At 44.4% G+C, this 15,173-nt stretch overlaps 1 protein-coding gene and 1 non-coding gene across 2 annotated transcripts in view; both read right to left on the bottom strand.

Annotated features, from left to right (window-relative positions):
* The window catches only part of PTCD3 (pentatricopeptide repeat domain 3), a 40,048-nt gene that overhangs the window by 18,435 nt on the left and 6,440 nt on the right, over positions 1–15,173 (bottom strand). The window contains exons 7-13 of the mRNA XM_048849186.2: positions 13,996–14,119; positions 12,926–13,044; positions 11,347–11,420; positions 2,419–2,506; positions 2,267–2,327; positions 1,809–1,891; positions 1,055–1,199 (exon numbers count right to left, since the gene is read on the bottom strand). Of these exons, the coding sequence (XP_048705143.2) occupies positions 1,055–1,199; positions 1,809–1,891; positions 2,267–2,327; positions 2,419–2,506; positions 11,347–11,420; positions 12,926–13,044; positions 13,996–14,119 (694 nt within the window). The remainder of the gene's footprint in view (positions 1–1,054; positions 1,200–1,808; positions 1,892–2,266; positions 2,328–2,418; positions 2,507–11,346; positions 11,421–12,925; positions 13,045–13,995; positions 14,120–15,173) is intronic.
* LOC125636318 (small nucleolar RNA SNORD94) lies at positions 1,984–2,130 on the bottom strand. The gene has a single exon (XR_007356554.1). It is a non-coding gene; the product is annotated as a small nucleolar RNA SNORD94 (small nucleolar RNA).

Genomic DNA, 15,173 nt, shown 5'->3' with positions numbered 1-15,173 from the left:
AGAATCTTCTTCCACATAGGCACTTAAGACCATGAGCATGTCACCTCTGAACCTTTTCTTAGATAAACTAAATAGATTCAGCTTAAGTCTCACTGTGAAACAGGATTTTCCAGTCCTCAAATCAGTCCTGTAGCTTTTTCCCAGCATCCTTTTTGAAGTGCTAATGGAATCTCATTTAAAAAAAAAGAAAAAGCAGCAGATTCGTTTAACAAGACCTACTTTTCTATCAAACCACATTGCTACAGCATTAGTTCTTGTTTGCCTGCATTATTTTACAAGTTAGTTTATAAGCAAACCAAGAGGCATTAAAACCTGAACTGCAGGAACTTCTATTCCAAAGATTTGAAAACTGTATGCTTTATTTCATATTACTTATATTATAGTAACATCTTACGGCCCCAGTTTAGATCAGAGCCCAGGCACTGTACAAACACATAGTAAGAGAAAATTCTTGCCTTGAAAAGCTTAGAATCTAACTAATAATTATGGATAACTGCATTATATAGATGTAATGCAAATTTCCCCTAATTTGTTTGTTTACAAATGACATTTACCTGAACCAGCATGAGGCTTGATCCTGTAGTCTTTACAAGCCCCAAACTCTCATGGGCTTCAAAGATTGCAGAATTGGGGCCCATGGTTTTAAACATGCAAAGCAGTATTCCTGGCACACGTCACAAAGTTTTAAACTCTCAGAACCTTGTCTTTCTTTGGTCAAGCCTATGATGTATTAATCATTTGTATAGTACTTTACAATTTAGAATTAAGACTGGAATGGGACTCATGAGAGTCAGGTTCAATTCCAGGCTCTGGCACTGATTTGCCAGGTTACTTCACCTCTGTGCCTCAGTTTCCCCCCCATCTGTAAAATGAAGATAATTACACTGACCACCTTTGTAAAGCACTTTGAGATCTCTGGAGGAAAAGCTTTATGTAAGAGACAGGTATAACTAAATTATGCCCTGCCTCAAAACTCCTCTGGCCATCACCCTAAAGTTTGCTATTTTGGAAGTACCATTAGGAATATCCAATAAAGTCTAGGGCTCTCTCTTACCTATGTTAAGTGCTTTCATTTCCCTCAGTATCTTTAGGGAGATACCCTTTCCCATACCACCACATTTCCTCACGGTCTTCAAAACAGCATTAAAAGTTAACAGATTTGGTTGCACCTTCTGTTGAACCATGTGATTCAGCAAATCCTATACCAAGAAAAAAAAAAAAAAAAAGAAATAAAACCACACTGCTTTGCGTTTTACTCATGACAATTCAACACTTCTATAGAATTTCAGGTGTTTCTTCTGTCTTTATATTGCCAGTGGATGATTGCTCCCAAAACTGTACATTTACTAATGCATTATCTAGTCTTGGTTTAGATTTCCCAAATTATGGGGCTGCAATAACTTTTCTTGGGTGACTATTCCACTCTTATGTTATCCCAAATAATTTAATCTCCCTCCATGGTTTTTATTCCTTTCATATATTTGTAGACAAAATTCAGTGCAGAACTTTGTTTAGAATGCTTGCTCACGTTCCATCTTAATTCCACATCCACTCCACTGATTCATGTGTTCTTTAGGCTATTTCCTAAAGGACACATGAATCCCTCTCAAAACAATAGAAGGATTTTTTTTTGGCGCCACTGTTCTACAAAAGTTAATATTAAACTTGAGTACTTTCTTTGCAAGCACTAATTATATTAGCACCTTATTAGAAAGCTTTTATTTCTAGTATTATTCAAAACACACTTTCATTTATTCCAAACAAAACCAGCCTCCAGCCTCTTCCGTCCCTCATCCCTTTCTCCTTACTTCAACAAGTTCCCATCTTTCAATGTAGTTTTCTTTCACTTCTGGGACTGCTAAAATTAGGGCATTGAAGGTGTACACATCAGCTGGAAGATTTAAGAAAATTAATTTCACAATGAGGAGTTGTATTTTACTAACAAGTACATCTTTATATGGGAGTTTATCGCTTATTGCTAACATGGCTCAGTGTTAGGCAAAGTTTTCATGTGAACTTGTTTCCAGGCAGCCAACCACATGTTGGTCACACTGGAAAAAAAGCAGAGTTCACATTCAGCTCCCATGATCTAGCTGAGGTCTGTACCCCTGCGCCAATCATCATTGCCATGGAAGAAGAGATAGCCAAACAAAATTAGAATATTTTACAACTTTCCAGAAGAATGGATTTTAAGTAACAGAAGACGGTGCATTACATACCAATCTGTCAACTATTACAGAAAAACAGGAGACAGAAAGACACTCACCGGTGTGCCTGTCATTCAGCAAGTCTGTGTACATATCATGAGCCCTCACGCAAGCCCCATGCTGAGAGAAGATAAAAATGTTTTAGAGATACTGACATAGTAAATCGGAAACGAGCAAAACAAAAACTGATATCCTCTGGAGATAACTGTACCTTCACCATTCCTCTGATGATTGTGCAATAGGAGTGTGCATTTCTCTCTGGCATTAGGTTAAATATCCTTTCGGCATTGTTGTTCTCCCTAAACTCAATAAAGAGTACAACATTAGACAGGAAGTCTAGGAGGAAGAATAAGTAGTTTATGAAATTTTTGAGTTAGAGAGTTCCACGAAGAATATCCTCAGGAAAAGAATCGAACACATTACATCTATAGTTTGCTGTATTCTACAGAAGAGTAGGGGTGTTACTTCTGGGATCCAGGAAAAATTCTAAATTTGGATAATTCTATTTTACCTAACAAAACTTTTCTGGCAGCATCAACTGGAGATGGTATTATTCTTCACTTCTTGTCATCCATTGTGTCCCATACAGAGGTGACAAACATGATTTCTATTTATAATTCAACTTCTAAAGCTTTAAAATCACTTTGTCTAGGGATATTTTTAGGGTGACCAATGCCATGGCTACTGAGCATAAGAACATAAGAATGGCCATACTGCAGAGGTGAGCAAACTATGGCCAGGGGCCGCATCCGGCCCTCCAGACATTTTAATCTGGCCCTCGAGCTCCCTCCAGGAAGTGGGGTCTGGGGCTTGTCCCGCTCTGGTGCTCCAGCCAGGGAGTGGGGTTGGGGTCTTACCCCACTCCGCACGGCTCCCAGAAGCAGTGGCATGTCTCCCCTCCGGCTCCTACATGTAGGGGCAGCCAGAGGGCTCTGCACACTGCCCCCAACTCAAGCGCTACCCCCGCAGCTCCCATTGGCTGGGAACCGCAGCCAGTGGGAGCTGCAGGAGCAGCGTCTGCACACAGGGAAGTGCGCAGAACCACCTGGCCACGCCTCTGCATAGGAGCCGGGGGGGCAGGGGGGGGCGGGCATGCCGCTGTTTCTGGGAGCTGCTTGAGATAAGTGCTACCCGGAGCCTGCCCCCCGACCCCCTCCAGAGCCCCAACCCCCTACCTCAGCCCTGATCCCCCTCCTGCCCTCTGAACCCCTCAGTCCCAGCCCGGAGCACCCTCCTGCTTCCCCAACTCCTCATTCCCAGCCCCACCCCAGAGCCCACACCCCCAGCCGGAGCCCTCACACCCTCCTGCACCTTCCATTTTGTGAGCATACAGAGCCTGCCATACAATTTCCATACCCAGATGTGGCGCTTGGGCCAAAGAGTTTGCCCACCCTGCCATACTAGGTCAGACCAATGGGTCCTTCTAGCCCAATATCCAGTCTGACAGTGGTCAGTTCCAGGTACTTCAAAAGAAATGAACAGAACAAGGAAATTTGGAGTGATCCATCCTCTGTTATCCAGTCCCAGCTTCTGGCTGTTGGAGGCTTAGGGACACCCCAGGGCATGAAGTTGCAACTCTAACTATCTTAGCTTACAGCCATTGATGGACCTATCCTCCATGAACTTATCTAATTCTTTTCTGAACCCAGTTATACTGTTGGTTGATTGTGTGAAGAACTACTTCCTTTTGTCTGTTTTAAACCTCGGCCTATTCATTTAATTGGGTGACCCCAAGTTCTTGTGTTATGTGAAAAGGTAAATAATACTTCCCTATTCACTTTCTCCATACCACTCATAATTGTATAGACCTCTATCATACCCCCCTGCCGCGAGTCATCTCTTTTCTAAGTTGAACAGACCCAGTCTTTTTAATCTCTCCCTGTATGGAAGCTGTTCCATACCCCAAACATTTGTGTTGCCCTTCTCTGCCCCTTTTCCAATTCTAATATATCTTTTTTTGAGATGACGCAATCAGAGATCATAGAATCATAGAATCATAGAATATCAGGGTTGGAAGGGACCTCAGGAGGTCATCTAGTCCGACCCCCTGCTCAAAGCAGGACCAATCCCCAACTAAATCATCCCAGCCAGGGCTTTGTCAAGCCTGACCTTAAAAACCTCAAAGGAAGGAGATTCCACCACCCTCCTAGTGAACGCATTCCAGTACTTCACCACCCTCCTAGTGAAAAAGTTTTTCCTAATATCCAACCTAAATCTCCAGATGCATGCTGTATTCAAGATGAGGGCATACCATGGCATTATGCAGTGGCATTATGATATATTTTCTATCTTATTATCTATCCCTTTCCTAATAGTTCCTAACATTCTATAAGTTTCTTTGACTGCTGCTGCACATTAAGCAGATGTTTTTAAGAGAATTATCCACAATGACACCAAGATATCTTTCTTGAGTGGTAACAGCTAGTTTAGACCCCATCATTTTGTATGTATTGTTGGGATTAAGTTTTCCAATTAGCATCACTTTGCATTTATCAGTACTGAATTTCATCTGCCATTTTCTTGCCCAGTCACCCAGTTTAGTGAGATTCATTTGTAACTCTTCGCAGTCTGCTTTGGACGTAACCATCTTGAGTAATTTTGTCTCATCTGCAAACTTTGCTATCTCACTGTTTCATAAATGATCTGGAAAAGGGGTAATGTTGAACCACATAGGGCCCAATGCAGATCCTTGGGGGATCCCACTATTTACCCCTTCCCATTGTGAAAACTGACTATTTATTCCTACCTTTGTTTCCTGTCCTTGAATCAGATACTGATCCATGAGAGGACTTTCCCTCATATCCCATGAATGTTTATTTAGCTTAAGAGCCTTTGGTGTGGGACCTTTTCAAAAGCTTCCTGAAAGTCCAAGTACACTATATCCACTGGATCGTCCTTGTCCCCATGCTTGCTGACTCCTCAAAGAATTCTAATAGCCCTAGTCTACACTAGGAGTTGAGGTCAAATTTAGCAGCATTAAATTGATTTAACCTTGCACCCGTCCACACGACGAAGCCCTTTTTTTTTTTTTTTTGACTTAAAGGGCTCTTAATATCGATTTCCTTACTCCACCCCTGACAAGGGGATTAGCTCTGAAATCAACCTGGCCAGGTCGAATTTGGGGTACTGTGGATGCAATTAGACAGCACTGGCCTCCGGGAGCTATCCCAGAGTGCTCCATTGTGACCTCTCTGGACAGCACTCTCAACTCAGATGCACTGGCCAGGTAGACAGGAAAAGGCCCGCAAACTTTTGAATTTCATTTCCTCTTTGGTCAGCGTGGCAAGCTGCACGTGAGTGCAGAGGTCATCAGCAGAGGTGACCATGATGGAGTCCCAGAATCGCAAAAGAGCTCCAGTATGGACTGAACGGGAGGTATGGAATCTGATTGCTGTATGGGGAGAGGAATCTGAACTATCAGAACTCCATTCCAGTTTTTGAAATGCCAAAACATTTGTCAAAATCTCCCAGGTCATGAAGGACAGAGGCCATAACAGGGACCCGAAGCAGTGCCGTGTGAAACTTAAGGAGCTGAGGCAAGCCTACCAGAAAACCAGAGAGGCGAACAGCCGCTCCGGGTCAGAGCCCCAAACATGCTGCTTCTATGATGAGCTGCATGCCATTTTAGGGGGTTCAGCCACCACTACCCCAGCTGTGTTGTTTGACTCCTTCAGTGGAGATGGAGGCAACATGGAAGCAGGTTTTGGGGACGAGGAAGATGATGATGAGGAGGTTGTAGATAGCTCACAGCAAGCAAGCGGAGAAACCGATTTTCCCAACAGCCAGGAACTGTTTCTCACCCTGGACCTGGAGCCAGTACCCTCTGAACCCACCCAAGGCTGCCTCCCGGACCCGCCAGGCAGAGAAGGGACCTCTGGTGAGTGTACCTTTTTAAATAGTTTACATGGTTTAAAAGCAGGCATGTTTAATGATTAATTTGCCTTGGCATTCACGGCCAGTACAATTACTGGAAAAGTCCGTTAACGTGTCTGGGGATGGAGCAGAAATCCTCCAGGGATATCTCCATAAAGCTCTCCTGGATATATTCCAAAAGCCTTTGCAAAAGGTTTCTGGGGAGGGCAGCCTTATTCCATCCACCATGGTAGGACACTTTACCACACCAGACCAGTACTATGTAGTCGAGAATCACTGCAGAACAAAGCACTGCAGCGTATGTTTGCTGGTGTTCAAACAACATCCGTTCTTTATCTCTCTGTGTTATCCTCAGGAGAGTGACATCATTCATGGTCACCTCGTTGAAATAGGGTGCTTTTCTTAAGGGGACATTCAGAGGTGCCAGTTCCTGCTGGGCTGTTTGCCTGTGGCTGAACAGAAATGTTCCCCGCTGTTAGCCACGGGAAGGGGTTAACCATGTGGTCGGGGGAGGCAAAATGTGACCTTGTAACGAAAGCACATGTGCTATGTATGTAATGTTATTAGCAAGGTTTACCGAGAAAGAGCGTACCCATTGTTCTATAAAATGTGTCTTTTTAAATACCACTGTCCCTTTTTTTTTCTCCACCAGCTGCATGTGTTTCAAGAATCACAGGATCTTCTTCTTCTCAGAGGCTAGCAAAGATCAGAAGGAGAAAAAAACGCACTCGCAATGAAATGTTCTCTGAGCTCATGCTGTCCTCCCACACTGACAGAGCACAGACGAATACATGGAGACAGACAATGTCAGAGTGCAAGAAAGCACAAAATGACCGGGAAGAGAGATGGTGGGCTGAAGTCGACAGGGGGTAGCAGCGTAAAGAGAGGAGGCAGGATTCAATGCTGAGGCTGCTGGAGGACCAAACTCATATGCTACAGCGTATGGTTGAGCTGCAGGAAAGGCAGCAGGAGCACAGACCGCCACCGTGACAGCCCCTGTGTAACCAACTGCCCTCCTCCCCAAGTTCCATAGCCTCCTCACCCAGATGCCCAAGTACGCGGTGGGGGGGCCCCCCTCCAGCCACTCCACCCCAGAGGATTGCCCAAGCAACAGAAGGCTGGCATTCAATAAGTTTTAAACTTTTAAAGTGCTGTGTGGCCTTGTCCTTCCCTCCTCCACCACCCCTCCCGGGCTACCTTGGTAGTTATCCCCTTGTTTGTGTGATGAATTAATAAAGAATGCATGAATGTGAAGCAACAATGACTTTACTGCCTCTGCAAGCGGTGATCGAAGGGAGGAGGGGAGGGTGGTTAGCTTACCGGGAAGTAGAGTGAACCAAGGGGCAGGGGGTTTCATCAAGGAGAAACAAACAGAACTTTCACATCATAGCTTGGCCAGTCATGAAACTGGTTTTCAAAGCTTCTCTGATGCGCACCGTGCCCTCCTGTGCTCTTCTAACCTCCCTGGTGTCTGGCTGCGCGTAACCAGGGGCCAGGCGATTTGCCTCAACCTCCCACCCCGCCATAAATATCTCCCCCTTACTCTCACAGATATTGTGGAGTGCACAGCAAGCAGTAATAACAGTGGCAATATTGGTTTCGCTGAGGTCTAAGCGAGTCAGTAAACTGCACCAGCGCGCTTTTAAACATCCAAATGCACATTCTACTACCATTCTGCACTTGCTCAGCCTGTAGTTGAACAGCTCCTGACTACTGTCCAGGGTGCCTATGTATGGCTTCTTGAGCCATGGCATTAAGGGGTAGGCTGGGTCCCCAAGGATAACTATAGGCATTTCAACATCCCCAACAGTTATTTTCTGGTCTGGGAATAAAGTCCTTTCCTGCAGTTTTTGAAACAGACCAGAGTTCCTGAAGATGCGAGCGTCATGTACCTTTCCCGGCTATCCCACGCTGATGTTGGTGAAACGTCCCTTGTGATCCACAAGTGCTTGCAGCACTATTGAAAAGTACCCCTTGCGGTTTATGTTCTCGCCGGCTTGGTGCTCTGGTGCCAAGATAGGCATATGAGTTCTGTCTATGGCCCCACCACAGTTAGGGAATCCCATTGCAGCAAAGCCATCCACTATGACCTGCACATTTCCCAGGGTCACTACCCTTGATATCAGCAGATCTTTGATTGCATTGGCTACTTGCAGCACAGCAGCCCCCACAGTAGATTTGCCCACTCCAAATTCATTCCTGACTGACCGGTAGCTGTCTGGCATTGCAAGCTTCCACTGGGCTATTGCCAGTCGCTTCTCAACTGTGAGGGCTGCTCTCATCTTGGTCTTGTGCCTCAGGGCAGGGGAAAGCAAGTCACAAAGTTCCATGAAAGTGCCTTTACGCATGCGAAAGTTTCGCAGCCAGTGGGAATCATCCCAGACCTGCGATACTATGCGGTCCCACCAGTCTGTGCTTGTTTCTTGGGCTCAGAATCGGCGTTCTACTGCACGAACCTGCCCCTTTAGCACCATGATGCCTACATTGCCAGGGCCTGTGCTTTGAGAGAAGTCTGTGTCCATGTCTTCATCACTCTCGTCACCGCGCTGATGTCGCCTACTCGCCCGGTTTCGTTTTGCCACATTCTGGTGCTGCATATACTGCTGGATAATGCACGTGGTGTTTAATGTGCTCCTAATTGCCAAAGTGATCTGAGCGGGCTCCATGCTTCCCGTGGTATGGCGTCTGCACAGAAAAAAGGTGCGGAACGATTGTCTACTGTTGCTCTGACAGAGGGAGGGGCGACTGACGACTTGGCTTACAGGGAATTAAAATCAACAAAGGGGGTGGCTTTACATCAAGGAGAAACAAAAACAAATGTCACACAGAGTGGGCCCCTCAAGGATTGAACTCAAAACCCTGGGTTTAGCAGGCCAATGCTCAACCCACTGAGCTATCCCTCCCCCCGGTATTTCAGGCAGGACTGAATCTCCATTAAACTTTTCACAGTGCTCCTGACGATTGTCGGCTGTTGATTTCACAGAGGGAGGGAGGGGGAAGCAAATGAATACAAAACAAATCTGGTGCATTTCTTGTTTTGATCCACTCCATCTGTCTTTTAGATCTTTGGCTGGCAGCAGACGGTGCAGCAGGAGTGCTAGCCATCCTCATCTCCTGGCTGCTCATCAGAAGATGGTGCAGTAGGACTGCCGGCAGGACTAAAAAGAATGACCTGGTTGAGTCACTCCTATTTTAGTCCCTGCGCCCGTGTCTGCCCAGGTGCTCCTGACCGACCTTACCGAGGCGGCCAGGAGCACCTCGGACATGACGACGATGGTTATCAGGCCTATTGCACCGTCTGATGCCAAAAGGCAATGGGCTGCTTGCAGTACCACGTCTGCCACCACCCAGGAGACGTACGGTGACAGTGAGCTAAGCGGGCTCCCTGCTTGCCGTGGTATGGCGTCTGCACAGGTAACTCAGGAAAAAAGGCGCAAAACAATTGTCTGCCATTGCTTTCAAGGAGGGAGGGGGGGAGGGCCTGACGACATGTACCCAGAACCACCTGCGACAATGTTTTTGCCCCATTAGGCATTGAGATCTCAACCCAGAATTCCAATGGGCAGTGGAGACTGCGGGAACTGTGGGAAAGCTACCCACAGTGCAACGCTCCAGAAGTCGACGCTAGCCTCAGTACTGTGGAAACACTCCGCTGAATTAATGCACTTAGAGCATTTTGTGTGGGGACACACACAATGGACTATATAAAAATGATTTCTAAAAAACCGACTTCTATAAATTCAACCTAATTTCGTAGTGTAGACATACCCATAGATTGGCAAGGCATGATTTCTCTTTACAAAAGCCATGTTGACTCTTCCCAACATATCATGTTCATCTATGTGTCTGATAATTCTGTTCTTTACTATAGTTTCAAACAATTTGCCTGGTATTGAAGTTAGGCGTATTGGCCTGCAATTGCCAGGATTGCCTCTGGAACATTTTTTTAAAAATAGACATTATACTAGCTATCTTCAAGTCATCTGGTACAGAGGCTGATTTAAGTGATAGATTACATACTACAGTTAGTAGTTCTCAAGTTCCTTCACAACTTTTGGTTGAATGCCATCTGGTCCTGGTGACTTCTTACCATTTATCAATTTGTTCCAAAACCTTCTCTATTGACTCTTCATTCTGGGAGAGTTCCTCAGATTTGTCATCTAAAAAGAATGGCTCATTTAGCTTCTCTGCAATGGCCTGGTCTTCCTTGAATACTCCTTTAGCATCTTGATCATCCAGTGACCACACTGATTGTTTGGCAGGCTTCCTGCTTCTGATGTACTTAATTTTTTTGCTGTCAGATTTTGTGTCCTTAGTTAATTGTTCTTCAAGTTCTTTCTTAGCTTGCCTTATTCTACTTTTACACGACTTGCCAGAGTTTATGCTCCTTTCTATTTTTCTCACTAGGATCTGACTTCCAGTTTTTCAAGGATGCCTTTCTGCCTCTAAATGCCTTTTTAATGTGCTATTTAGCCATGATGGCATTTTTATTGTCCCCTTACTGTTTTTTTTTTTTTTTTTTTTTAAATTTTCTCCTGGTGCTTCAGAAGTCTTCAGGATGACAGATGTAACATAGTTGCACTCTGTTGGTTACTATTTGCTAGTCACACATATGCTTGTCAGCCCACCCTCTCTCAAATGTTGCAGAATATAGACTGTTTGTAAATCTTACAAACTTCTCCAACCATGTTAAGCCAGAGGTAAAAGGTCAAGCCATTCTTAAACCTCTTACTGGATCTTGATTACCACTCTAGAAAAAGTACAGTAAAACCTCAGAGTTACGAACACCACAGGAATGGAGGTTGTTCCTAACTATGAAATATTCATAATTCTGAACAAAACTTTATGGTTGTTCTTTCAAAAGTTTACAACTGAACATTGACTTAATACAGTTTTGAAACTTTACTATGGAGAAGAAAAATGCGGCTTTACCTTTACTTTTTAGTACTTAACATTTAACATAGTATTGTACTGTATTTCCTTTTTTATTTTCGTCTCTGCTGCTGTCTGATTGCATACTTCCGGTTCCAAACGAGGTGTGTAGTTGACTAGTCAGTTCGTAACTCTGGTGTTAATAACTCTGAGGTTCTACTGTATATTTTAAATACATCAACATAAGGTATAAAGAGGAGTCAGCTGCAGATATGTTAATAGGTCTTTACAAACACAACAAAAAGAAACTGAAATCTTAGAACACCGCAAGATTCACATCCAAATTACATTTAATAAAACCCCAAGAGACTGCAGGAACACCTTCTATACATACCTCCACTTAGGGCCAATGAAGTCTGAGGTCTTCCGTGAACGCCCCTTCCGTCTCCTCTGATCCGGAACTTCCTCCTGAAAAGATTTTTGCCACAAATATTTACAATGAGTAAAATATCAACCTTTTATTACAATTCTAGTAAGTGATACCTAGAATTAAATAGGCTAAAGACAGCTCCAACTAAACAAGATTTATACACTGCAAAAGAAGTCTAGTAATTCCGTGTCTTCCCCCTAGTCACCAGTGGGGTCACATACAGTGTAGACATTGCTTGCAGGTGAAACCATATTCCTTCACCCTGCCTCCCAATCTACAACAGACAAGTGAATATGAACTATAAGTGAACTCATGTATGGAGCACAGAAAGAAGAGGAACATTAGACTCCTCTCACCATGTATAAATCACAATTGGTTTGTCTGCCTTGAGATGACAAGGAAGCCAGTTTGCATCACCTTGTTTGGTGCTTAAAATTTTTTTTAAAAAAATGGATTTTAATATAGATTTTCTCTCTCTCTCTCACACACACACACACACACGTGTGTGTGTGTGTTTACAAGAGAAGTATGTGTGTTGGTCTCCCAAATTAAATGCATCAAGATGGGTTTCACTTATTAATGGGACAGTCAGGTCAGAAATGACATTTCTGTCTGAAAGTGTTTGCTCCTGTCATTAATCGCTACCTCAAAATACAAAAAAAGTAAATATTAAATCAGAATGTATTTCAATTATTCCTGTTCACCCTGCAGAACCACATGCACCCTGTTGCCCACCCTGGGCATAGATTAGAAATGTTGTCCCCATTGCCCACTTCATCTAAAAGCAAAAGACACCTGTCTCCATGCTCTGTATGCTAACCAGGGTACAGGAAAGGAATTCAGCCAGTCAGAAATCTTTGAGTACGTGGGCGAGCGAAACAGGCAGTGAACTGGAACCAGAGTGGTGGAATTGGAGAGTAGGGAAGTAGGAAGGTAGGGAGTGAGAGGGAACAGTATCAAGACACACTCTCCTTTCTTTACCACAGGGCCAAGGAGAGAGCAGCAGCACTCATGTGGGATAAACAATTGCTTGTTCCTGGTCAACAGGCCTTGGCATCAGTCCCATCAATATGCTGGCTGCACATTAGGACCTTAGATGCCAGCCATGGCTGAAGCCTGACCAGCATGTCAGTGCTTTATCATGGTTCTTGGTACCCAATTCTCTGATCTGTGAAGGCAGAGATCCCAACCTGAGAGGTACACTAAGTTAACCCTTGCCACAGGCTAGGCCCTCTTTGTAGGATATCACTTTTTTTTTTAATTATAAAAACATGGCGGGCAGAAAAAAAAAATGTTATCCACCTTCACCACCATACAGATCAACAACAACTGTTTAAGCATGGTTCTTGCCAGCAAGGTTTCAGCTAAGTCTGGACAGCTTTTAAAAGTAGGCCACTTTGGTCAGTTCACAAGATTTGTAACTGCTCAGCACACTCATGCCTCTCCAGGCACACAAGGTGTGAGGATGTTCTTGCTATCACATGTGCTCTCCTACTATTTGAGCAGAAAGTTAACTAAACAGCCTCTTTACAGTTTTTTGTACCTCTGATTCTCCCAGCTCCTCCTTTTGTTCGGACTGGTCTTCCCCATTAGGCTCTCTGTCTCCATAGAAACATAATAGATCCAGAAGACGGTTTGATGTCTCCAGAGATAAAGGGGTTCCTGCAAGCAATGAGAAAGCAGAATTATGAAGCATAAAGGATACATTGTTTATTCAACACTCATGAAATGGGGCTCTTCATTGACACCAAAACATGTCACAGCATGTAGAATTTCCAGAAAGCAACTTTATATGAACAAAGATGGGTTCAAAAGCAACACTCCCAGAATTACACATCCAGATTACACAGTCACTTCAGAATGGGGTGACCACAGAATAGCATTTTAGTACCCATAAAAAAAATGTCTGTCTTCTTGGCTGTAACACTGATGCCACTGCTGGCTATCCAGAGCATGGACAAGAGGTAGAGCTTTGCTGACCAAGTATTGGCTGGTGTGGGGGTGACAGATAGTGGCCAACAGTGAAAGTGCTGCAATACCAGTATAACCCAACTAAAACACCGTAAGCTTTCGGTAAGGGCTCCTGTGCTCTGCCCTGTCAAAAAAAGCTAGTGAGGGACAACGTGTTCTAGGACAGCAAACCACCTTCCCCATCAAAAACATTTAGTCTCAACAAGCTTTAAATTCATGTAATGGAATCCTCTCCTCTCCATTTGTTAGGGCAAGGCCTTCTCAGCTCCCATTACCTCATATTTCTTTTTAGCTCTTTATTCAAAAGGCCTTGCATTCCAGGGTCTTTCCTGCTTCTTGACAGACATATGGCCCAGATTAACTAGAGCGGTAAAAGGAAGAGCCTATCTTGGAACCTCCTCCCTCTTGACACCCTTATCTCCCGCTGCTGAGCTAGCAAAGTGTATCATTCGTAAGACTACTAAGAATGTCTCAGTGAACAAGTGATAGCAGATGGGAGCCCAAGATTTAAGAACCAGTTCTCAAGAATACAGATCAGTTCTGCAACTCTGTACATTAACATTAAACCAGCTTTACCCTACGCCTAGGTCTCCATACACATAAGCTGGCTGCCAAATTCAGTTCTGTAGCTCAAGGTGGTACCTGCTTGCAGGAGCTGATCAAACATGTCCACAGAAGCTTTTACTCTTCTAAGCTGGATACGTTCCTTAAGAGCTGCCTCACTCACTTCTTCAATCTGAGGTGTAAGGTTCTCTGGCATCAGGCACTAAAATTAAAGAGCACATAGGCTGAATGGATGCTCTACTCCTGGGGGAATTCTGTACCACTGCGTACGTGCAGAATTCACGCCCCCCACAGAATTTTTTTTTCCTGCAGAAGATACATTCCGCCAGAGAGGAGCTGCAGTTATGCCTCTTGCCCACTAGGGGCTGCTGTGGCACCAGAACAGAGGGCAGCCACTCCCAGGCACGAGCAGTCAACGGAGGATGTGGGGGGAGAAGAGGCTGCGTTCCTCACAGTGCCCGTCCCATGCAACCAGATGAGGAGGTGTGGGATATGGGGGGAGGATGGACAGTGAGGGGCACATGGGGGGGCACAAATACACATGGGGACAGGGGTAGGGAGGTGCAAGGACACATGGGGATGGAGGAAAGGGGGGGCGCTGAGTGAGGGTGCAGGACCACATGGGGATGGGGATAGATGTGCTTGACAGAGAGGCTAGGGGTTAGCCAGGGTTTGCATGGAGAAGAATCCTCAACTCTCCCCACTCAAAACCTCCAAATTAATTCCACATCTCCCCCACCCACACCCAACAACTTCCAGGTTCACTCTCTGGCTCCTTCCCAGCAATTACTTCCCTTCTCCCTCAGCTACTCCATTTCCTCTGGCTTCCTCACGCCTTTGCACTTCATCTGAGGGGTGCGGGAAATTAGATTCTGTATTGTAGTTTAAATGAATTATTACTCAAAGTTCTGTATTAATATGCCTAGTAAGGAATCTCTTTGTCAAAAAACATTTCCTGAATCTTTTTTGGTATCTGTATTGTTACCAATATACTTGCTGACAGGTATTTTGAAAGAAATTATGAAAATATTTGAAACTGGGATGATTATATTGTTATTTTGACAAATAAAATATTCATAATTTTAAAATACTCTGTGCAGAATTTAATTTTTTGGTGCAGAATTCCCCCAAGAATAATGCTCGAACCATCAAATAGCCAGGACACCAACTGAAATGTACTACCCATCTTAAAAGCCATTATGGCTCCTATCTTCCCTGCCTCCCCAAAATGTAATAATAGAAGTGACTGTAGCACG

Source organism: Caretta caretta, chromosome 4 (assembly GCF_965140235.1).
Source record: "Caretta caretta isolate rCarCar2 chromosome 4, rCarCar1.hap1, whole genome shotgun sequence".
Lineage (NCBI taxonomy): Eukaryota > Metazoa > Chordata > Testudines > Cheloniidae > Caretta > Caretta caretta.
This window is presented reverse-complemented; position numbering and strand designations above follow the sequence as displayed.